A 24,270-nucleotide genomic window follows, 5' to 3' on the forward strand; every position below is an offset into this window, starting at 1 on the left:
AAGGTACGTGAAATCACTCCAACAAAGTGTATCAGTGCTACACATTACTGTTATTGAAACATGGATTTTGAAGATCTGGATGTGGGCCCAATTACACATAGGTCATTCATGCATGGGAGTTTTACCTGAGGTTCGTTGCTCCTGTTATGAAACTATGCACCAGCAGTCTCCAAGCTCAAACCAAGAAGCATTTGAGTCCCCGCCCGTTGAAATGCTGATTCATAATTGGCTGTAGTACTTACTGTGAGAGAAAAGCCTCCCCCCCACACTGGAAACCCAATTGCCACATGAAAAAGCATTTTTAAAACAAAAACAAAAAACGGAGCTATCCAAAAGGAATCGTGGGGGGGGGGGGGGAGAGAAACCCAAGCTTCATTTTCTAAATCCTTTCTTCTGTTCAGAAAGAATGCCAAGGAAGCAGGAAGCATTTGAATCCCTGCCTCTTTACACGCTGCTTTGTAATTGGCTGTAGTGCTTTCTGTGAGAGAAACCAAGCTTCCATGTCCCACACTTTGCCTTATGCATGGGGATTTCAAGCGGGCTGAGCTCAGGGGAGATGGAAGAATCGGGTTAAAAGAGGAATGGGAAGTCCCAGGATTTGCAAGGGCTGGGCGCGAGGTCGTCTCTAATGGACGGAAAACTAATGCATAACTCCAAGGAACCACCGAGACAGAATGGGGACGAACATGAGTAAAAGTACCCATGCATAAATGACCATGGTGGCATTAAATGGTGTAGATCAGGGACAATGGAGGGGGGGAGAACCCCTGTGGCTACTAACTAGCACAGGAATGATGTTTGTAAGTTAAATTCTGCACTTGGTATAACAAAATAATATTTTTAAAAAATGGTTGATGCTTGGAGAGAGGTTTGAATTTGGGAACTCTAAAAAAATGAGAAACGGAGATGAAGTAACGCCGTTAGGTTGGCTAGGGTAGTTCAAAACGGTTTATAGTCAGAGCATGTTGCAGGTCACAGTACCAGGCACAAAATTAAGCTCTGGATTTTAGCTTCACCTAGTTTCTAGTCCCTATGACTACAAAAGCATGCATGGCAGGCAGGCAGGCACTCTTCGCACACACAGCGTCACACGCCAGCATGGGGGGTGGCCACATGGAGGCATCACCCGTGCGTGGGCGACACCAGCGGAGGTGTCAGAATCCAGATGGACAGCCAGCTAAACAGCATCTCCGATGGTCAGGACAAAGCCTTCTGGGCCTAACGGGACTCTGCGTCCTTTCCTCGGCTGGTGAAGCTGGACTAAACTGAACAACAAAAGTGAGCAGTACTTGCAAAATCCTGCAAAATAAGATGAACTGTGCTCAGTCTGCAGAACAGAGATGAGTCAGAGAATCCAGCGGTTGACAAGGCAGAGCTACAAACTCCCAGGATTCTGTGTGCGTGGGAGGGGGGGAGGACACCACAGTTAAACTGGTCCTAACAGAAAGAGGCTTACAGTTTAGATGGGCGTGCATTTCCAAGGCTGGCCTAGCTCACGAGCATACCAGGCACTTAACAACTTTCATGCTTTCAGCTGCAGATGCTTTTCCAGAGGAGGCCGAAGCATCTCTTGAACACACAACAGTCCACGCACAATCAACTCCCCCCCAATGCCCATGTCCCCATAACCTCAGAAGGAAGACAAAACCCCAGAGGTCCCACACACCACACCGACATGGTGAGCTTCAGGGAGGGGAACCAAGGACGCGCCGGGTTTGCATGCAAGCCCCACAGCCCACCGGGAGGCAGCAAAAGCTAAGCAGAGGAAAGGCGGGTCCCTACCTCCCCAGAAAACAGGCAGGCTTTGAATTAGGGATTGCGGCAGCCCCCACTGAGCCTCCACAGCCTCTGCCCCGCCAAGGCGACCGCCAGGCGCTTAAGCCCCAGCACAGAGTGGCGGTTCTGGGGAGGACCAGAGAAAACGTGAAACTGTGACCCCCGCTTCGACACCCCCCCCAAAAAAGCGAAAAAGCACAATTTTAAGGAGAAGGACGAGGTCTCCGCTCGGATTGGCATCTTTTCAGGCAATCTCACCGCTATTAACAGGAGGCTTTCAACAGCCTCACCGCTATTAACAGGAGCCAAACAGGCAGAAACCAGAGTAGAAGAAGAAGAAGAGTTGGCTTTTATATGCCGACTTCCTCTGCCACTTAAGGAAGAATCAACCCGGCCTACAATCACCTTCCCTTCCCCTCCCCACAACAGACACCCTGTGAGGTAGGTGGGGCTGAGAGAGCTCACAGAGAGCAGTGACTAGCCCAAGGTCACCCAGCTGGCTTCATGTGGAGGAGTGGGGAAACCAACCCGGTTCACCAGATTAGCCTCCACCGCTCATGTGGAGTTGGGAAACAAACCCGGTTCTCCAAATTAGAGTCCACCGCTCCAAACCACCACTCTTAACCACTATACCACGCTGGCTCCTTAACCACTACACCATGCTGGCACGCAAGATCAAATCCTTTAACTAGCAGTCTGGGTAAAGAGAAATGTTTTGACCTGGTGCCTAAAAGAGAGTAGAGTAGGTGCCAGGCAAGTCTGGATAGGGGGATGTTCCACATGTGAGGGGCCGCCACGGAAAAAGTCCTGTCTCTGGCAGCCACCTGTCTCACCTCTGCAGGTGGGGGCACAGAGAGCAGGACTAGAGAAAAGGATCTTAACTGGGACTGCCCAGCCCACAAGAGGAGGCAGTCCTTCCAGCACCCTGGTCCCAAGCCGTCGAAGGTCCTTAAAGGTAAGATCCAGCACTCTGAATGGTGCCCGGAAACCAGAACAGATCTTTCAGTGCTATGACCCCAGTATCCCGCTCCTAGCTTGACTGCTGCATTTCGGACCAGCCGAAGTTTCCGGACAGCTTTCAAAGGCAGCCTCCCATGCGGAGAACTTTACATGGGGAGGCATTCATGAGGAAGGCAGAAAATAACAGCTGGCTTGGGACTTAAGGGGGAGATGGTTCAACGCAGCCCCAGAGGAATACGTGAAGCTACCTTGCACCGGGTGAATCCGTCTAGCTCAGGACAGTTTTACTTTGAGTGGCGGCTGCTCTTGAAGGTCTCGGCAGCCTTTCCCAGCACCTGGAATTGGAGATGCCGGGGACTGAACCTGGGACCCCTTGCGTGCTGAGCAGGAGCTTGTCCACAAGGGGGGCCCCAGCTGCGGAAGGGTGCATGACCCTGCCTCCTACCAAGCCCCACTCAGAATTGGCCGGTCTGCCTGGCAGCCGCTCTCCAACATCTCAGGCAGTGAAAGGCCAGCCCCCGCGCCCCGGATCCTTCGCTCGGGATCAAATGTGCCGGCCTTCCTGCTCAGCCCCAGCGGCCCCCCCGCAGAGCCCCGGATGAGCCCCACCCGCCATGTTCACCTTTATGGCAACAGCCAAGAGGACTCCTAGAACGGCGAAGACAACTAGCCCGACCTTGCTTTTGCCGCACCGCTTCATGACGAAGAACTTGGCCCAGTCCACCTTTTTCTGGCTGCTAGGCGGGTAGCGGAGCTTGTTGACGGCCTCCATGTTGAGGGCCCTGACGAGGCAGGAGCGCTGGTGGGAGAAGGTCTGGAAGCTGAAGTGGCCGTGGTAGGCCCCCATCCCGCTGTTACCTGGGCAAAGAGCAAGGGAGTGCACCCATCAGCAGGGGGAAGCGTGTGCAGAAGCAAAAGACAAAGAGCTGGGCAAACGTGACGTGGTTTTGTCGTGAAGTCATAGCTGAATTATGGTGAGCCCATAGGGTTTTCAAGGCAAGAGGCGTGTGGAAGTGGTTTGCCATTGCTTGCCTCCACAATGGCAAACCACCTCTGGTGGACTCTGATCTGGAGAACTGGGTTGGTTTCCCCACTCCTCCACATGAAGCCAGCTGGGTGGCCTTGGGCTAGTCACACTCTCTCAGCCTCACCTGCCTCGTGGGGTGTCTGTTGTGGGGAGGGGAAGGGAAGGAGACTGTAAGCCAGTTTGATTCTCCCTTAAGTGGCAGAGAAAGTCGGCATATAAAAGCAAACTCTTCTCGTCGTCCTCCCTAACTGTAATGGCATCCACCATTTTAAGAGCTTAGCTTTGTGCCTCGGTAAGAAGACACAAGAGGAGGGGGAGGAGGAGGAGGGCTGGGAGGTAAGGAAACCACAAAGAATAGGACTCACAAGACAGCAACGAACACTGACAGGATTCTCCTAATCTATTCCTAAGGCACAGAGCTGTGCAAAAATGCCTTCTCTACCCGAAGAGGCAGGACAAAAACTGGGCTTCCTGCAGGCTGTTTTCCTGCCAAAGGGAGACAGGAAATTTAAAAAAATTGGTCCTGCCTACCCAGATGTAGAGGGAAAACAACCCACTGTTCAACATGCCCTTGCCTCAGAGGAGAAGTAGGCAATGGCAAACCACCTCTGAACGTCTCTTGCCTTGAAAACTCTACAAGGTCACCATAAATCAGCTGTTACTTGATGGCAAAAAAAGTGATTGGTACTTAAACTTTTAAAAACATTAATAGTTGACAGTATGGAACACCAGAGAGAAGGCAGCATGGTATAGTCTGATCTTGTCAAATCTTGGAAGCTAAGCAGGGTCAGTACTTGGAAGGGAGACCTCTCCAAGGAAGGCTCTGCAGAGAAAGGCAAACCACCTCTGCTTCTCACTTGCCTTGAAAGTCCCTGGCTGCGACTTGATGGCACTTTACAAACACAGAACGTCCCTACTCCCTCCCTGTCCTGGCCAAAGCAGACATATTTTAACCTCCACCGCCTGGGGAGGGGGCTTCCTAAACACATTCTGCTCCCAACAATAGCTCAGAAGCAAGACAGCTGAATGCGCTGCCAGGGACCCCTGCATGCTGCAGAGCGAATCGGACTTCCTCCTGCACAAAATGCAAGATCCGGAGAAGCCGCAGCTGCCGATCTAGCTGGGGCTTGGCAAGCAGCAGGAGGGGCCCCCCAACTCTGCCACAGGGGCCGTCAACTCACCGACCCCGCCAAACGGCAGGCTGTGAAGTGTAAAATGCATGAGGACATCGTTGGCCGTCACGCCTCCGCTGGAGGTCTCGGTAATCATCCTTTTGATGATCTGGGAAGCGGGGGAGAGAAGACAGAGTGAGGAAGGTCTGTGAGCAGAGGTCAGATTTAAATCAACAGATCAACCCACTTGGGGGCGGGGAGCTGTTTTGGTTCCAGTGTCAACAGTTGGGTAATCACAGCAAACATCAACCATGGGACAGTGCGAGGCAAAACACAACAAAGGGTGTATGTATGTGTGTGTCTCATCTTACCCATTTGTTAGCTTCCCCGCCCCAGCTGCCCTCAGTGCATTTTGAAACCGGTTTTACATCCAGTGGCACCTGCTCTGATTTAGTGTGCAACAAATCCCAGTGTAGAAGAAGAAGAAGAGTTGGTTTTTATACGCCGACTTTCTCTACCACTTAAGGGAGAATCAAACCGGCTTACAGTCACCTTCCCTTCCCCTCCCCACAACACACATCCAGGGAGGTAGGTGAGGCTGAGAGAGCATGACTAGCCAGCTGGCTTCATGTGTAGGAGTGGGGAAACAAATCCGGTTCATCAGATTAGCCTCCGCCGTTCATGTGGAGGAGTGAGGAATCAAACCTAGTTCTCCAGATCAGAGTCCACCGCTCCAAACCACCGTTCTTAACCACTACACCACGCTGGCTTCTCCACACTGCCAAGAACCATCTCACCCACCCCCAACCTTTTGCTATATAGCACTGAACATCCCTCTGGATAAGACGCTTGAAAGCTGGCTACATTTTCTGATATTTTGACTGGTTCTTGTAATCGTACATTTTACGGGTCTCCCAGAGAAGCCGTCGTGTCAGTCTGTTGCAACTGAAACCAACAGGAGACTCGGGGCGCCTTAGAGATTTGACATTTTTATTCTGCTTTATCAGTTCTGACAAACCAGACGACATCAGCGTAGAGAATCTGCTGGTCTGGCAAATGACACAAGATTCCTGCTAATTTTTACACAACTGTTTATATTTTTAAGGGACCAACATGGTTACCTACGACCAGGGCCGGTGCTACCATTAGGCGAACTAGGCGGTCGCCCACGGCCCAGACCTCAGAAGGGCGCAGAACTGGCCTGAGCGGCACAGTTTTAAGCCGATGAGTTTCTTGAAAAAAATGCAACTGACAATTTATATATATATTTTAAGATTACCACAACAGTGCTATGAAACAATTAATTATAATGTCTTATTAAAAGTTCTGTGCTTTTATTTTTCTACAAGACATCTGTTTTTGAAAACTGGTTAGCAATTGGGGGGGGGGGGAACACAAGTAGTTAGCCTTGCCTAGGGCGTAAAAATGACTGGCACTGGCCCTGCCTACGACCTTTCATCTGGTCCCAATAGCTGTAAGAGGGAATGAACAAGGATTCCCCCTTTTTATTTTCTCGGAATGAATGAGAGGTGCTTAGGATGCTGCAGGTACTCACGTATCCTTTCATCGCTTAAAGAATCTGCAAGGAGGGATCAGCAAATATGCATTTCAAACTTGATCCATCAATGAAAGAATCGGAAAGCAATCGATTAACCACAAATCCTCCAAGCAGAATAATTTAATGCCATTAATCATCTCTCTGGCTCACTGAACCTGTCAAACGAGTTTCAATACATTTTTGCTCAATTTCACAGCCGACCTTGGAAGCAGGGGGGCTGCTGAAATTTGGGGGAGGACACATTCCAGAGACACCGGTCACTGTGGGGGGGGCAGGGAGGACCACAGAGCTGGGCAAGTCCTGTAATTTGCTGTCATGGGATGTTTGGCTTGGAGGTCCAAGGGGGAATCTTTGCATGTGTGTATGGGGGGCGGGGGCGGGAAGAGACTTCTCTTATGCCCATTTTACAGAAGAGGCTGGGAAAGTGACTTGCCCAAGGGATACCCAACGAGTTGGTGGGACTCCAACCAAGTGGGATGTAATTAGTGCCAAGACCCAAAGCGATGCCGGTTGGTGGCCAATAAGATTCGCTTCAGCATTGGGCAGCCGCTTGCCAAACCGGGCTCCCTAACTCACCGCCTTGTCTTTGGCGAAGACGTACAGGGCCAACGGCTTGTCCCGGTGGTTGATGAACTGGATGGCCTCATCAAGGTTCTTCACGGTGACGACAGGGAGGATGGGGCCAAAGATCTCCTCCTGCATGACCTTAGAGTTTGGATTGACGTCGGTGAGGATGGTCGGCGCTAGGAGGAGAGGGAAATGGTGAACCAAGGATGCAAAAGAGGACAAAGCGGAGAAATCAGAGCAGTTTTACAGGGCTGGGATGAGCCCCTGCTCAGTTATGGTGTGCAGTAACATATCTCTAAATAATGTACTACAATACACACTGAACTTTCAGTTCCCCTAGTTAACCATGACATTGCCAGTAAACATCTCTGCCTGTCACCCTCTCCTAAGGTCCTTAGGTAGGGCATATTGACATCTCATGCTTCTAGTCTTCTCTACTAAAACGCTATGCTACCTTTCATTTTCAGGGAGAGGCTGAAAAACTTTAGAAGTCTCCAGCATGCACAGTTACGCTGCGTGAAAGCGGCTGCGGGTAGCAAAAGCTGGCATCCCACAGTTCTCACAGAACTCTTTCATAGTTCATTCTGGTGCAACTAACCTAGTGCACTTTGGTCATCTTTGCAGGCCCTGCTTTGGGTGCCCCCGCCATCTGGGGCTGGATAAGTGGCAATCCGAGAAAAGGCCTTTTTGGTCATGGCACCGAAACTTTGGAACTCCCTCCAGCATGGAAATTAGCCCGTCTCCCTCTATTGTCATCATCCGCCAGTGTTTTTTGTTTTGCTTTGTTTGGAGTTCCTTCGCTCTTATTAACCCTCCTCCGTGCTTGGGTGTTTTTATGTGTTTATTCATTTATTTTATTTTATTTACTTCGTTTTTACTCTGCCTTTCTCCCCAACAGAAACACAGCGTTTATATAATTTTTATGTGTTTCCATCATGTTTTATTTAATCATTTCAAATATTGTATATTTATTTGTATTTTAGGAAAAGGGTATGCTCCTGTGATCAAAAGTCTATTGAGAATCTATCCCAGATCACATGAAGCTGCCTTATACTGAATCAGACCCTTGGTCCATCAAAGTCAGTATTGTCTACTCAGACTGGCAGCAGCTCTCCAGAGTCTCAGGCAGAGGTCTTTCACATCATTTACTTGCCTAGTCCCTCCAACTGGAGATGCCGGGGATTGAACCTGGGACCTTCTGCATGCCAAGCAGATGCTCTACCCACTGAGCCACAGCCCATCCCCAGTCACATACCAGTGTCCAAGATATGAGGATGAGCATAACTGATTTTTGTAGACTATATTATCCCGCTTCCCAGGAAGGTCTGCTCTGAAGAAATTAGCCATATTATTGAAAGACAGAGACAAATTCATTATTTTCCAAATGGCAAGATTTGCTGCCACCATCATGAAGCATAAAAAGATGATGGGGCATGCTGACCATAATATCTCTGACCCCTAATTGCTCTACTCTGGGTCATCTGTCATCTTTTATTTGTTTCTAGATTGTATGATCTTTCCTTCCTATTATTAGATATATATTTTAATGATTAATTTGTATTTGCATTTTAATACTTTATGGAAAATGTTTAATTCTTTAATTTATGTTAAATTATGTTACTATTTTTAATGTTATTGATTTTATTTTGGTGGAATTGCTATGGCTTTTTTTTGCTAATGCAATGAAGACTTGATGATGATGATGCTTTTTAATGTCTCAAGTGCTTTAACGTTCTCCACTTTGGGGGTGCTGAGATGGGTGGAAAGGCAGCATACAAATGTTTTCAATAAATAAAATAAATAACTTGGCACTGGCTCTTGCCATGGGGGGGCGCCTCCATCCAGTCTATTTCCCCAGAACAAATCTAAAGCCTTTCTCACAGCTCAGCTGATTGCTACCAGATGCTTCTGGCACGGCCCTTTCAAAAGGGCGTCACAAGCCAGGTTCCGGAACTGCTGATCTTGCAGATATTTGCTCATTAAGCCAGCAGGGAGAAGTTCACAGCGGGCGCAAACGCCACTGTTGTCCAATCAGACGGCCGGGTAGGCACAGAAGGCTCATCAACAAGGCAATTTCTTCCCAGGGCCCCTCTGCCTCCCCACTCCCTTCCATTTCTCCTCCTTCCACTCCTACAAATTTGTTGGGATATTGCGGCCTTGCATTGGAACAGTGACTCTCGAGTCTGCTGGAGGGAGAGAGCAAAGCATTCTGGGGGGTGTTGCTGACAGCTGGAACGCTGCTGTCTGTGCTGTTAGGCCGGTTTGGAAAACTGTCTCCCTCTGTCAGCTCTCTATACTACCATACCAAGGATGTATATTTAAGCCTGTATGTTTTGCGTTAGTTCAACTTAACCGTATGAAAGCAAGTAAATCTGAGTTTAGTTTAACAGCTCTGTGAGGAACTGAGTTTATTTCTTCACAGGGCGACTGATCCTAACAGATTCAGGAACCAAAGTCACTAAACTAAATTTCGCTGTTTTACTCTGCCTGGGATTATGTAAAGTAAAAGACAAAACTTTCACAGGTTCTATCACATATTCAAACGAATATTGACTTTACTGAAAAGATCCCAAAAAAGAGAAATACTTCTCTCTCTTCTTCAAAAATACCATCTCAAAACCATCTCAAAACCCAAGACTGCTTCTCCCAGCCAGTTGGGATGCGGCTCGCGATCCACGGCGTACCCATGCTGGGTCCCGCCGTACCAATAACAACAATAAATATGCCTATGACAACTAGGGCATCAGGTTTCTCAGACCTATCTAACTGTTAAATTTGATTACATGGGGGGGGGGGGAACTTGGCGAATTGCCAGGGTGATATTACGATCACTTCCAGCCAAAAGGGTCTGTTGTTTACAATGGGCAGGAATGCTAACCAGATCCTTTAGAAAGGGAGAGACAAACATAGCTCTATACCTATGAAATTTTGGACAATCCAACAGACAACGGAGCAAGGTGTCCAGGCTCCCTGTGCCACGGCTATGAAGTCTACCTGCAAACAGAATCCTCCCAAAGCGGCCAAAAAGTTCGGCCGTTGGGACTGAATTCAGGCGAGCCAACAAAAAGGCTCGTCGGTATACGGGAACTGTCAAGTAGTCAAGACTGACTGGGCTGGAGTTTGGATATGCCAATCCCACATAAAGAGGAGAACAAACTCTACGGGCCTGGATTCGGGTGCTGAGCTCATCTGAGGCACACTGGGTCCTGCCCTACCTAGAAAGCGGGCGCTTTCATCGGCTTCCCCGCCATAAGCGATCTTCTGCCCTTCCAGCAACCCCATAAGTCTCTTGAAGTGCCGCGGGCTCACTATCCTTTCGTAGTCTGGGGACTTCTTTATGTCCTCGCCATAATATTCCTGCAACAGAAAAGGAGGCAATGGCCATGGGACTGAGCGCCCTGTTCATTTAATCACATTGCGTTTGTAACTCGCCTCCCCACACCCAGATGCTCAGGACAGTGACTGAGATGGGCCCTTTTCCCTCAAAAAGATAAATAAAATAGCTGCACCCAGTTACCAAAGATAAAAATAAGGTCGAGGCCAGTGATGCAAAATAGGTTTTAAAAAATACTGCTCAGAATACAATTTCCCTACGTTTCACCCAAGAGGCTTCTTCAGGAGAAGCTACAGATTTTATGCTCCTCTGAAGGACTACTGCCATAATTACAGATTCCCCTGAGGAAGCCTTTAGGGCAAAACACGTAGGGAAATTCTATTCTGAGTAATAATTTTTTTAACCTATTTCGCACCATTGGCCTCAGCCTTATTTTATATCTCCCTTTCCCCTCACAACCCTATGGGGTAGGCTAGGCCAAGAAAGCGGAGTTTGCCCCGAGAGGTGCCCAGAAACAGCTTTTCCAACTCCTGTTCCCCAGAAGCCTTTCCCCAGAAAGGGGGAGGGTTCCACCCAGGGCCATCTGCAGGCCAAGCAGGTGTGCCCCATCACTGGATATCCCTCCCTGCCCGTGTTTGAGAGAACACCAAGAGGACTTCGACAAATGGCAGTCTTCAAACTACTTTGCACATCCCCAAAGGAATTTCACCAAATCTTTATTTTATGGACAAGCCCCAGTAGAGTATATGCCAGAAGAGCACAGGCCAGCCAGCTGGCCTTCACAATGCAGACCCCCGTGGTTGCCAGCCAGGGGTCCGCTGAGACGACACTCACCTTCAGGGCCTTTTTGATGCCCTCCACTACCCGGCCTTCGATGGACGGGTCACACAGGACATAGTCGGGGGCGATGCAGGTCTGGCCACAATTCATGTATTTTCCCCACGTGACCCGTCTGAAAGGGAAGGCAAGAAAACAAGGAGACAGGGTTAAGTCCTGCAAGTAGAGGCAAGACTGCAGAAGGAGTTGGCTACTCAGTTTCTACAGGACCAGCCCAAGACTGGCCAAAATAAAAGTTAAATGTACATATTTGTGTCTTTTACTCATTTATATTAACCAGCCATATTCTCTCTGCGCCTATATATGTAAATAGATTTTTTTTTGTCTTCTTGCACTGATTTTCCCTTTTTAAATCAATTTAAAGGATAAAGTATTTTAGGAAGATTTGTGATTTACATATTCCCCCTTCCCTCCATTCTCCCTTTAAACTGCCCTTTTTTCTCCTCAACAAGCCAGCCAAACCACTCTGTTTTCTAGCATGTAATGTACATGCTAGAAAAGCTATGGCTGGTTTTAAAGGAAATGGGTGTGCCACTACATCTGATCGTTTTGATGCGCAACCTGTACTCTGGACAAGAGGCCACAGTTAGGACAGAATATGGAGAAATGGAATGGTTTCCAACTGGCAACGGTGTCAGACAAGTATGTATTTTATCTCCCTATCTCTTCAATCTATATGCAGAGCATATAATTAGGAAAGCTGGATTAGATTTAGATGAAGGTGGGGTGAAAATTGGAGGGAGGAACATTAATAATCTGAGATATGCTGATGACACTACATTATTGGCAGAAAATAGTGAAGATTTGAAACGACTACTGCTGAAAGTTAAAAGAGAAAGTGCCAAAGCAGGACTACAGCTGAACATCAAGAAAACAAAAGTAATGACTACAGGAGAATTACACAACTTTAAGGTTGACAATGAGGAAATTGAAATTGTTCAAGACTTTCTATTCCTTGGCTCCACCATCAACCAAAAGGGAGACTGCAGCCAAGAAATCAGAAGGAGATTGAGACTGGGAAGGGAAGCCATGAAGGAGCTAGGAAAGATCCTTAAGTGTCAGGATGTGTCACTGGCCACCAAGGCATGGTCTGACTAAGGATGTTGTGCTTTCTCCAGGTGCTGCCCAAGGTCAGCTCTAACAACTCTACCAACTGCCAACTATGTGTTTTGACTCTGGACTCTATGGGAATCTTGCCTCAATGGGAGGAGGGTTACCATGGCGCCCTGAATAGTTCAATGCTCTTTCATATATACCCTGCTTACATCATGCCATCGTATTCCTTATTACTATGTATGGGTGTGAAAGCTGGACAGTGAAGAAAGCTGATAGGAAGAAAATAGATTCCTTTGAAATGTGGTGTTGGAGGAGAGTGTTACGGATTCTGTGGACTGCCAAAAAAACAAATCAGTGGGTTATACATCAAATCAAGCCTGAACTGACCCTAGAAGCTAAAATGACTAAACTGAGGCTATCGTATTTTGGTCATGTCATGAGATGACAAGAGTCACTGGAAAAGATAGTCATGCTAGGAAAATTTGAGGGAAGCAGGAAAAGAGGAAGACCCAACAAGAGATGGATTGACTCAAAAAAGGACGCCACAGCCTTCAATTTGCAAGATCTGAGCAAGGCTGTCAAAGATAGGACATTTTGGAGGACTTTCATTCATAGGGTCGCCATGAGTCGGAAGCGACTTGACGACACTTAACACACACAATGTACATTTAGATAGTACGTTACTTATTTTTTATTTTGGTGCCAGATATGTGGATGGCGCTAGTGTATACAAACACGTTTATATATTCTTATTCTGTTATTAGCTCACCCACATGTTCTCCCCTTTGTTGGAATACATTTGGAAAGAACTTTAAAAAAACACACAAATAAGTAAACAGAAAAGTCTAGATTTAAGAACTGTGCCCCGCCAACCTTGGCCTTTTGGGACAGTGACTGGGACCTCTCTCTCCATCATGACCCACCGGGCAGCTTCTCTACCCACGAGCACTTGCACCTGGCTGCTAAAATGCACTGATCTTGGCCAGTCAAGAGGTCTTGTAACTACTCCCATCTGACTGATCATTCTTTATCCACTAAATGAAACGGGGGTGGGGGGGTGGGGGGAAGACCCAACCTAAAAACAAAGTCGGATACCCAAAGGGTTGGGTGTGTAGGAGTGGGGAAACAACCCCGGTTCTCCAGATCAGAGTCCACCCCTCCAAACCACCGCTCTTAACCACTACACCACGCTGGCACTTATGCATAGATTATCTGTTGCCACATGGGCTTATTTTTAATTATCAACCCTGTATCTGTTGAAGAAGAGTTGGTCTTTATATGCCGACTTTCTCTACCACTTAAGGCAGAATCAAATTGGCTTACAACCACCGTCCCCTCCCCACAACAGACACCTTGTGAGGTAGGTGAGGCCGAGAGAGCTTGAAGAGAACTGTGACTAGTCCAAGGTCACCCAGCTGGCTTCATGTGGAAGAGTGGGGAAACCAACCCGGTTCACCAGAATAGAGTCCACCGCTCTTAACCACTATACCACGCTGGCTCTACACCATGCTGTTTCCATAAGGCCTTGTTTTTAATATATGCATAAGTGCTTTATAATAAATGTATTTCATTGTTTTATTTAGGTCTTGTTTCACCCAACCTTGTGGGCACCCAACATTCTTTATCTGCTCCCAGAAGGTGGGGTTTTTTTTAACATCTATTTTCTTTGCCACACTCCACTTTTACCGAGTGTATTTTTGATGCACTATTACTGCAACTGCCTTGCATCAAATATAAAGTTATCGGCTGGGGTTGCTCTTTAATTTTCTGGGTGACTCATGTTCCGCCCAGAGAGCTTTGCTGGGGGAGTGGCACAAGACTCCTCAATAAAACAGGAAGGTCAAATGACGTGCTCTGAAAGGATGCCAGGGCAGAGTTCTGCCTGCATACCCCCTATTCGGCTCTGGCCAGAGGGAACAGTTGGGAGATGGGCCAAAGCAGCTGCCGTGCAACAGATGGACAAGGAGGCACCAACATGCCTGGGGCAAGAGGTGTCCACTGGCCTCCACTGCACATGAGCCACATTGTGGTAGCCTAACCTGGATGTGAACCACGCATGGAAGAGCGTAGACAGATCCCTTGTTTTCCAGAAGGGGCCACAGCTGGTGCTACAGGAGAGCGAAGCCTCTGTCTGTAGATCCAGACCTAGAGCCAGCGTGGTATAGTGGTTAAGAGTGGTGGTATGGAGTGGTGGAGTCTGATCTGGACAACCGGGTTTCATTCCTCATTCCTCCACATGAGCGGCGGAGCCTAATCTGGGGGACCGGGTTGGTTTCCCCACTCCTCCACATGAAGCCAGCTAGGTGACCTTGGGCTAGTCACAGCCCTCTTAGAGCTCTCTCAGCCCCACCTACCTCACAGGGTGCCTGTTGAGGGGAAGGGAAGGCGATTGTAAGCTATTTTGATTCTTCCTTAAGTGATAGAGAAAGTCGCCATCTAAAAACCAACTCCTCTTCTTCTTCTAATTTCACATTCCAGGTGTTGACGGGAATAAGTGACTCCTCAGTCTCCCACTGGCTAGGTGGCGCACTGACAGTGCCTCACCCAGAGAGGGACTTGGCCAACAGACCCAACACGGGTCAGCCGGGGCTCCCTGACCCCAGAGCCACAGAGTCCTGGCCAGGCTCCCTTGCTGGACGGTGTGACCAGGAGAGCCGGTCTCATGAACCGGGGGCCTGTTGCGGAAGAGCTGGATGTGACCCCGAAGACTTAGTGGAAGCGGGCCCTTTATGTGCCGGCCAAAGAATCCAGGTGCCCTCGATTGAACAATTGCAAGAACAGAAGCCCGGCTCCTCCTCCTCCTCCTCCCCCCTCTTGGCATGCTTGGCAGAGATAAGCGCCCACAGTGGGGAGTGGGAGGCGTTTTCTGATTGCTGAGTGTAGACTTGGTTCCCGGGCGGGTGCTCTCTCGCTCCAGATACAGAGCTGGTGATAAGAGCGGCTGAGAAACTAGAGGGAGGTGCGGCGGATTACCTTAGGCAGCTGACAGCTGCACAAGGTGGCAACCCACGCCTAACAAGCACAGAACAGTTGTAGACCGAGCCTTACCATGAGGTTCACCACAATACGGTGTGTGAGCCATCAGCAGCGTGTGCAGGCCCCAGAAGGCCCAGGAAAAGATCTGTCTCAGGCTTTTTATTTTTTTTAGGCATGCCAGGAGAGAGGAGCCAGAGTTACAGGTTACCTTTCACAATCTACATGTCTCTGTGGACAGATTTGGGCACTGTTTGCAGAGTGGCCCAGGAAATGTCCCTCCTTTTCTCGCCATCATGATTGCATCTTGTTCCCTTCGAGAGCCAGAGTGGTGTAGTGGTTAAGAGTGGTGGACTCCGACCTGGAGAACCGGGTTTGATTCCCCACTCGTCCACATGAGCGGCGGAGGCTAATCTGGTGAACCGGGCTGGTTTCCCCACTCCTCCACATGCAGCTTGCTGGGTGACCTTGGGCTAGTCACAGCTCTCTTTGAGCTCACTCAGCCACACCTAGCTGAGAGACATCATGGTGTATTAGTTAAGAGCGGTGGTTTGGAGTGGTGGTGGAGAACCGGGTTTGATTACCCACTCCTCCAAATGAGTGGTGGAGGCTAATCTGGTGAACCAGGTTGGTTTCCCCACTCCTATACATGAAGCCAACTGGGAGACCTTGGGCTAGTCTCAGTTCTCTTAGCGCACTCTCAGCCTCACCTACGTCACAGGGTGTCTGTTGTGGGGAGGGGAAGGGAAGATGATTGTAAGCCAGTTTGATTCTCCCTTAAGTGGTAGAGAAAGTCAGTATATAAAAACCAACCTTCTTTGCAATAGGCACGTCTGGGGTATGAATCTGTCGGCTGGAGAGCAGCTCAACTCCTGGGCCTTCCCACACAAAGGAATGGCAGCGCACGTGAAACAAGGAGGACTCTCGTGGGACTGCCAAGCCTTGCGGTGGCCGAAGCATCCATGGTCCAGAAGCTGTGTCGGGGCAGCGTATCTCTGGATTCCTAGGAGCAAACCAGAGGGGGCATCGCTACCTCCCATAATGCCCTGCTTCCAAAGGCACCTGCCTGGCCACTCTTAGAAAATGTGTACATTCTTATAAAGAACAAAAGGGTAATAAAAAAAGATCCATGTTGCTGAAAGGCCTGCTTTATATGGTAAAGGAAAAGACCAGTGGAACCTTAAAGGCTAACAATATGTCTTTCTCTATGAGCTTCTGTAAGTCATGTTCTAAAGAAATGAGAGTGACTCATGGAAGTTCATACAGCGTGTGGTTAGCCTTTAAGGCCTGAGTCCCCAACGTGGTGCCTACAGGCACCATAGTGCCCGCCAACACCTTTTCTGGCACCTGCCAAGTGTTTTCAGGAAGTGGGGGGGGGCAGGCTGGGCTTTCCCCCATTACATTTTCTGACTGGCTGTGCAGATATTTTTTAAAATGTTCTTTGGCAGCAGCTGCCAGCACAGCTCAAGGATCTACACTGTGTTACTGGAGTTAACCGGTGGTGATCGTTTTGTGGCTGGCTCTGCCTCCTGAGGCAGCCATTTTGTTGCTGCGCCCACCCTGCCAGGCCAGAATTCCAAATGTGCCCGCAGGCTCAAAAAGGTTGGGGACCCCAGCTTTAAGGCATCATTGGGCTTCTGTTTTACCTTAGTCTGTCGTAGACTAACACGGCTACCATTTTGCAACCTTATTTACAAGAAAAAAGGCTATGTGGTTTGGGGCTTTTCAGTTTAGAAAATCAGACAACTGTAGGGTTACAGGAGAAAGGCTGAGAAGGTCGTGTTGTCTGGAAAAAGTGGACAGCGAGTTTTTCCTCCCTATACTAGAACTGGGGGAGGAGGCACTGTGAGAGCCAGCGTGGTGTAGTGGTTAAGAGCCGTGGTTTGGAGCGTTAAGACACTAATCTGGAGAACCAGGTTTGATTCCCCACTCCTCCGCATGAGCGGCGGAGGATAATAGAGTGAACTGGGTTGGTTTCTCCACTCCTCCACACAAAGCCAGCTGGGTGACCTTGGGTTAGTCACAGCTCTCATAGAGCTCTCTCAGCCCCACCTTCCTTACAGGGTGTCTGTTGTGGGGAAGGGAAGGTGATTGTAAGCCGGTTTGATTCTTACTTAAGTGGTAGAGAAAGTCGGCATACAAAAACTAACTCTTCTTCTTCTACCCGATGAAGCTGAGGGGCAACAGGTTCTAAAGGCTTTACTTCTTCTCATGAACCATGGGAACTCAAGGCCACAGGATGGAGCATTGACCACATCCTTAGAAGGCTTTGATGAGATTACACAGTCAAAGAGGAGAGGTCCATCAATGACCACAGGTGATGATGGCTAAATGCAACCTCCGTGTTCAGAGGCAATCTACCTCTGTGTGCCAGCTGCTGGGGTGGGCAGCAACAGGGGTAGGCTTTGGCCTCGATGTCCTGTTTGTGGGCTTTTTCAGGGCATGCTTCTGTGGGAAACAGGAAGATGGACTCGACAGGTCTGACGTAGCAGGACTGTTCCCCACGCCAAGCAACTCACCTGCAAGCGATATCAATGTCACAGTCCTTGTCGATATAACAGGGGCTCTTCCCGCCCAGTTCAAGTGTGACAGGCGTGAGGTGCTTGGAGGCGGCTTCCATGACGATTTTTCCCACGGGGCTGCTGCCCGTATAGATGATGTGGTCAAATTTCAGCTTCAGCAGCTCCGTCGTCTCGGGGACCCCTCCGGTGACTACAGGATACAGGTCCTTTGGGGGGGGGGGAACGACAAAAAGAGGCCCTATTCATTACCATTCTAAACCGGATGATATCCATTGTTGGCCCATTTTGGAATGAAGCGATACAAAGATGGGTGTTTATACAGCTCATTTCAATCCATCTATGAGCCGTATCTGAAGCGCTCTAGCCAGTTCAAACACCGCGGTTTTCCTGCCGTTTTTTTGCCAGTGCGTTCTTTTCCCACTTTTTGGGGGGAACGTTATAGTGCTATAACGCAACTCTCAGAATGTTCACCCCAAAAAAAGCCAGAAAAGAACGCACTGGCAAAAATGGCAGGAAGCACTCCAAACAGCACACTGGAGCGATTCAGAGGCACAAGGAAGAACTGAAAACGGCTGAAAGCAATTTTCATAAAAACTGGCTCAGCCACATTTTGCGACTGGGACACAAGCGGCTTTGTCTGCACAGGTTAAAAAAAATCTGTTAGCAGCCGGGAGCCAAACCAGTTGTGTCTGAACCAACCCAAAAAATCCATTGGCAACCTGCTCCTCAAAAGGATTATAAAGGCAGTTTGAATAGGCCCAAAATGAGGGTCGTCAGGCAGTTCGACCCCAGCAGGAACACAGTAGGAAACCAAAAAGCCGTCATTCACCCTTGAGTAAATCTTGGGATTGGGAAGGGATTTATGGGGGCACCAGGGAAGGAAGCAACCGACTCTCTAAGTGGACCCAGGAGGTCTGGAAACTGCTGTCAAAGATGCAGGCCGGCCTGGGGGTATCTGATCTGAGGTCACAAGAGCAGAAAACTAACGTTTGGTGCCTGATCCAGCAAGGCTATATCACGCCAATGTTACAGACCTGTGTTAGCTTTAGCGATCTGTCATATCCTGGGGCAGTCTATCTGTGAATACCAGCTGCTGGGAGGGCAGAGCAACAGCTGCTGTTAGACCAATCCACAAGCAGCAGCGTTCTTTCAGGGAGGGGCGTGAGCAAGACATCAGCTGCCGGATAATGGAGTGTTAACATTCTCATTGGACACAATGTCCAGGATAAGGCCACAGAAGATCTGGCCTGGGGACAATTAGCAGCAGCAGCAGCACGGTTTCTGGCCTGAGGCGGTGATTAGCGTCATCTCCACAGAAGCGCTTTCAAGTGATCACTCACACTAACAAGATCTTAGATCTAGCAAACACGCCCAAGGTTGGCCTGCAAAATCCACTCAGCGTGCCGCTCCAAGAAGCGAAACCACCCGGGCTCCTCTGGTGCCAGCTGGCTCCACTCTATCCACACCCAAGCTCAGTTTCTGCTTAAGCTGACCAAAAGCAGAGTCTGTTGGAACTCACCAGGGAGCCCCAGAGGCGCTGTGCACCATTCTGGTCACCCAGTCTCCAAAAGGATATCATGCAGACACCGACGGCTCGGAAAAGGACAGCTCAAACCACCCAGGGGCTGGAGGCCCTTCCCTACCACACAGCAGGGATTTTCAGTTTAGGGGAAATAAAGACCTCAACTGGGGGGGGGGGGTCATCAGAAAGGCTCCAACATAATAGTAGTGGTGGAGAAGAAGAGTTGGTTTTTATATGCCAACTTTCTCTACCTCTTTCTCTACCACTTTTATATGCCAACTTTCTCTGCCCCAATTCTAGTCAGACACTCTTTCCACTGCACCACACTGACTCTTTATCACAGGGAGCCACCATGGTGTAGTAGTTAAGAAGGGTGGTTTGGAGTGGTGGACTCTGATCTGGAGAACCGGGTTTGATTCCCTACTCCTCCACATGAGCGGCGGAGGCTTATCTGGTGAACCGGGTTGGTTTCCCCACTCCAGCTGAGGGACCTTGGGCGAGTCACACTCTCTCAGCCCCACCTACCTTACAGGGTGTCTGCTGTGGGGAGGGGAAGGGAAGGTGACTGTAAACTGGTTTGATTCTCCCTTAAGTGGTAGAGAAAGTCGGAATATAAAAAACAACTCTTCTTCTTAAGGAAGAATCAAACTGGTTTACAATCACCTTCCCTTCCCCTCCCCACAACCCTGTGAGGTAGGTGGGGCTGAGAGAGCTCTAAGAGAACTGTGACTAGCCCAAGGTCCCCCAGCAGGCTTCATGTGTAGAAGTGGGGAAACCAACCCGGTTCACCAGATTAGTGTCCACCACTCGTGTGGAGGAGTGGGGAACCAAACCTGGTTCTCCATATTAAGAGTCCACCACTGCAAACAACTGCTCTTAACCACTACACCATGCTGGCTGAAGGTGGGAGGAGGAGGAGCCTCACTCTTCCCTCTGGCCATCGGGAGACTGAGTCCACGTCATGTTTCTATCAGGACGCCCGCCCTTTGGAATTTCAGCACAAGGCTGATTCCCATAAGCAAAGGGGAGAAGTGAAACATCGCTATCAGCAGGGCTTGGTGTTTGCTGTGATGTTGCAAGAGCACAGGAATCCAACTTATGAGCTGCCTCTTTTTAGTTTGTTCTTTTAAAAGGGCAAAAAGCTCCTAGCCCTATGGCTTTGAAGCTATGTGGGCAAGGCCCACCCACGTGAGCCAGAGAAGACGCCGACTAAAGTTTCCAACTGCCCGGGGTGAAGCTTCAGCACCCCCACCCCAGAACGCCTAGCCCCTGATGAAAAACAGAATAAAATCTGCACATCTGCATAATATATAGCCGTTGCAGAATTCAGCTTCATTGGTACAGAATCTAGAATTTGTGGAAATAGAGCTCGGCATAGTGTCCGAGCAAGGAAGACACAACCGGAGACCCTGGGCACGAGAGGGGAAATCTTTGCAATACCCCACCGTGCCCACCTTGTCCAGGTACTGCGGGACCAACTCCGCAATGAGCTTGGCGGTGTGTTCACTGATCTCGGAGGGCTTCATCACAACGGCATTCCCTGAAAGAGAAAAGCAGGCAATTCCAGCTCCCGCCATTCCATCCTGCCCATCCACAAGGTGCTGAGGGCACGGTGCGTGGACCTCTCCCTCCTCCATTTGAATCCTCACATTAACCCCGTGAGGTCTGTTAGGCTGAGAGAAAGAGGAACATTCAGTGAGCTTGATGGCTGTGTCAGGATTTGAACCCCAGTCTGCCCCAGTCCCAGTCAGACACTCTTGCAGCTACACCGCACTGACTCTTTATCGCAGGCAGCCTGTAAGGCAGGAAAACTGGACACTGTGTGCGTGTGGAGAAGCAGGGCATGTCCTGCTGCTGTGCTAAAGAGAAGTGTCCTTTCATTCCAAGCTTGATTAGATAGAGAGAAAGAGAGAGACGGATAAAAAGAGTTGGTTTTTATATGCCGACTTTCTCTACCACTTAAGGAAGAATCAAACTGGCTTAGAATCACCTTACTTTCCCCTCAGCACAGCAGACTCGTTGAGATATATACGGTATCTATATCTATATATATAGAGAGATAAAGGGATACAGAGATACATAGAGAGATAGATGGAAAAGAAAGCACTTGGCACCTTGAAGGCAGCTTCTCCCAGTTCCCCAAGAGGTGCAGTTTGCAGTTTCGGATGCAGAGTTCAAACTCCAGAGCATTTTGGCTTTTGATCATTTTTACAAAACCAAAATCAAGTTCCTAGCCCTCATGGCTGCAGAGACATGACTGAAAGCGTGCAGGCCTGCTGACATTTCAGAAGCCAGAAAGGGGGCTCAACAAGGTTTCCAGCAGCAGAGCTTTCCCCCAGCTCAGCTTGTACAACTTTGCATATGTGCCATCCCAGAAGTCCCCTCCCCCGTAACGAACTTGAGCTTGCCCATTTCCACACACACACACACACACACACACACACACACACCTGGTGCTTGCATGGGATGCCAGCATTCCAAATAAGGGAGCGGGCGGGTTACCTGCTGCGATGGCCCCCACCAAGGGCTGCATTACGAGGACAAAAGGGTAGTTCCAGGCCCCGATGGTCAGGACCACGCCCAGGGGCTCGTGGTGGATGTAGGCCTCGTCCATCATCACCATGATGTTCTTCTCCACGGGCTGTGGGGCAGCCCACTTGGGAAGATTGCACACCGCCAAGTCGATCTCCGCCAGCACACCCATGATCTCATAGCTGAAGGAGTTCAAGGCGTTCTGTGAAAGAGCAAAGAAAGAGGAGGAAGAGGAGAAGAAGAGTTGGTTTTTATGAGCCAACTTTCTCTACCACTTAAGGAAGAATCAAACCGACTTCCATGGCGAAGAGGGGATGTGAACCTGGAGTCTCCCAGATCCTAGTTAAACACTCTAATCACTACACCAAGCTGGCCATTGGGGCATCTCTAGGGCAATCAACAGCTTCCCCTCCCTCCAATCACTTGCCTGAATTCCACTGAGAAAGGGTACGGCTAAGCAAGTCAAGGGGCAGGGCCTATGGAGAGAGAAGCTGCCTGTCTCCAATCCAGCAGGGGGGCAACTCAAATATGGGGAGTGGAGGAAGGGGGTAACAAACCTTGTGAAGATCTGCTTTGAGGGCCTCTGTGATCGCCTTCTCTTTCTCTCGCACCATCTTCTCCAGGGCCTTCAGCTGCTGGATTCGGAACTCCAAAGGGCGTGTTTTGCCGGTGTTAAAGGCGCTCCTGGCCCGCTCCACGGCTAATTTAATGTTTTCCATGGCTTCCTGAAGGCTGCCGGGAGAGAAATGCAGCAAGCCACCAGTTGAAACCCTGGCATGCACCAACGCTAAGCTCAACTCTGCTTTTCTGGGAGCGCATTAACTCAGTTAATGCCCCCCGTAAAAGGACAATTTTTAAAAATCCTATACAAACAATACTAAAACTAGTTAAATCACATGATAACCATGATCGCATTTCAGGCACACAATGGCTGAAGTCAATCCATGGGTAGGAAGTGCAGCAAAACAAACGGTTCTCACCACTTTCAGTGAGAAGATGGTTTTTATACCCGCTTTTCTCTACCTTTAAGGGGGCTCACAGCAGTTTACAATCACCTTCCTCTCCTAACAGACACTTTGTGAGGTAGGTGGGGTTGAGTTCTGAGAGAACTGTGACTAGCCCAAGGTCACCCAGCAGACTGCCTGTGGACGAGTGGGGAATCAAATCTGGTTCTTCAGATTAGAGTCCACCGCTCTTAATCACTACACCATGCTGGCTCTCAAAGTACAAGGTGAGAGAGTGCAAGGTGAGAAACTATAGCATGGCTGTAATGAACAGATCTCAATGCATATCAAGAAAGCAGCAAAACCAACCCCCACCCACAGGCAAGGTTTGTGTGCATGTGTGATAAGTGCCGTCAAGTCGCTTCCGACTCATGGCGACCCTCTGAATCAATGTCCTCCAAAGTGTCTGATCATTAACAGCCTTGCTCAGATCTTGCAAATTGAGGGCCCTGGCTTCCTTTATGGAGACAATCCATCTCTTGTTGGGTCTTCCTCCTTTCCTGCTGCCTTCAACTTTTCCTAGCATGATTGTCATGCTAGGCAAGGTAGGGGTCTCTATATACTGAAAGAATTGTCAGGGTATATGGAAAAATAGTACTGGCAGGGAAGGAAGGAAGGAAGGAAGGAAGGAAGGAAGGAAGGAAGGAAGGAAGGAAGGAAGGAAGGAAGGAAGGAAGGAAGGAAGGAAGGAAGGAAGGAAGGAAGGAAGGAAGGAAGGAAGGAAGGAAGGAAGGAAGGAAGGAAGGAAGGAAGGAAGGAAGGGAGGGGAGGGAGGGAAGGAAGGAAGGAAGGAAGGAAGGAAGGAAGGAAGGAAGGAAGGAAGGAAGGAAGGAAGGAAGGAAGGAAAGGGAAACACATTCCAAAGAGGGCAGAGTAGGACTGAGTTTGTCCCAAGACCCGAAGAAGGTGGAGAGCTGCTGAGGGTGACAGCTCAAAGAAAAAAAGGGAGCAGAGGGAGATTGGCCTGGTCAAGCCTTTGCATGTTTACAGATTTCTGGAGGGGGAACTGGGATTGCCAAACTGTTCCCCACCCCCACCCCTAGCACCCCACTTTGCAATAATAACAAGCCTGCTGTAAGGACAATGAATGCTAAGCACTTCAAAGACCACGAGCGTTATGCAAATACTTTATTATTAATAATAACAACCTGCAGCTAAGCAGCAAAAAAACCCCGCCCCTCCCTCTCAGCGCTTCCCAGCATTCCAAATCCCTTCTTGGTCCAACAAATCCCTTCTTGACACACTTCCACCCAATTCCTCCCACCCTGCCCATTCTTCCATGAGTCCCCTGCACACTATCCCAAGCCAATATTTGGTGTATTGCTTGCTGCATCTGTTTTTGCAACTCTTCCTTCTGAACAGATGGGAGGAATGTGGCCCTGGAAAGCACCGGGGGAAACTGCAACCCCCTGCCGCCGCAGGATCGGGGCCAGCAAGGCTCAGTTCAGCAAGCAGGTTGAATCTGGAAGCCGGTTCACCCCACCTGCCTT

General features: G+C 49.2%; 1 protein-coding gene across 1 annotated transcript; it reads right to left on the reverse strand.

Annotated features, from left to right (window-relative positions):
- Window positions 1-1,809: 1,809 nt before the first annotated feature.
- LOC130491313 (aldehyde dehydrogenase family 3 member A2-like) lies at window positions 1,810-22,509 on the reverse strand. The gene is made up of 10 exons (XM_056865024.1): window positions 22,334-22,509; window positions 21,747-21,978; window positions 20,699-20,784; window positions 17,720-17,928; window positions 11,169-11,286; window positions 10,216-10,357; window positions 7,010-7,176; window positions 4,945-5,044; window positions 3,359-3,594; window positions 1,810-1,902 (listed from the first exon to the last, which is right to left on the reverse strand). The coding sequence occupies exons 1-10, from the start codon at window positions 22,493-22,495 to the stop codon at window positions 1,810-1,812; spliced, it is 1,545 nt and encodes a 514-aa protein (XP_056721002.1). The 5' UTR covers window positions 22,496-22,509.
- Between the last annotated feature and the right edge of the window lie 1,761 nt (window positions 22,510-24,270).

The sequence above is a fragment of the Euleptes europaea genome, chromosome 19 (assembly GCF_029931775.1).
Source record: "Euleptes europaea isolate rEulEur1 chromosome 19, rEulEur1.hap1, whole genome shotgun sequence".
Taxonomy (NCBI): domain Eukaryota; kingdom Metazoa; phylum Chordata; class Lepidosauria; order Squamata; family Sphaerodactylidae; genus Euleptes; species Euleptes europaea.

Excerpts from the sequence above, each read along its gene's own strand:
- LOC130491313 (XM_056865024.1), bottom strand. The coding sequence starts at position 22,495 with ATGGAAAACATTAAATTAGCCGTGGAGCGGGCCAGGAGCGCCTTTAAC. Across the intron at positions 11,287-17,719 it reads GACATTGATATCGCTTGCAG|ACGGGTCACGTGGGGAAAAT; the intron begins GTGAGTTGCTTG and ends CTTCCCTTTCAG. Across the intron at positions 1,903-3,358 it reads TCTTGGCTGTTGCCATAAAG|AACCGCCACTCTGTGCTGGG; the intron begins GTGAACATGGCG and ends GGTCCTCCCCAG.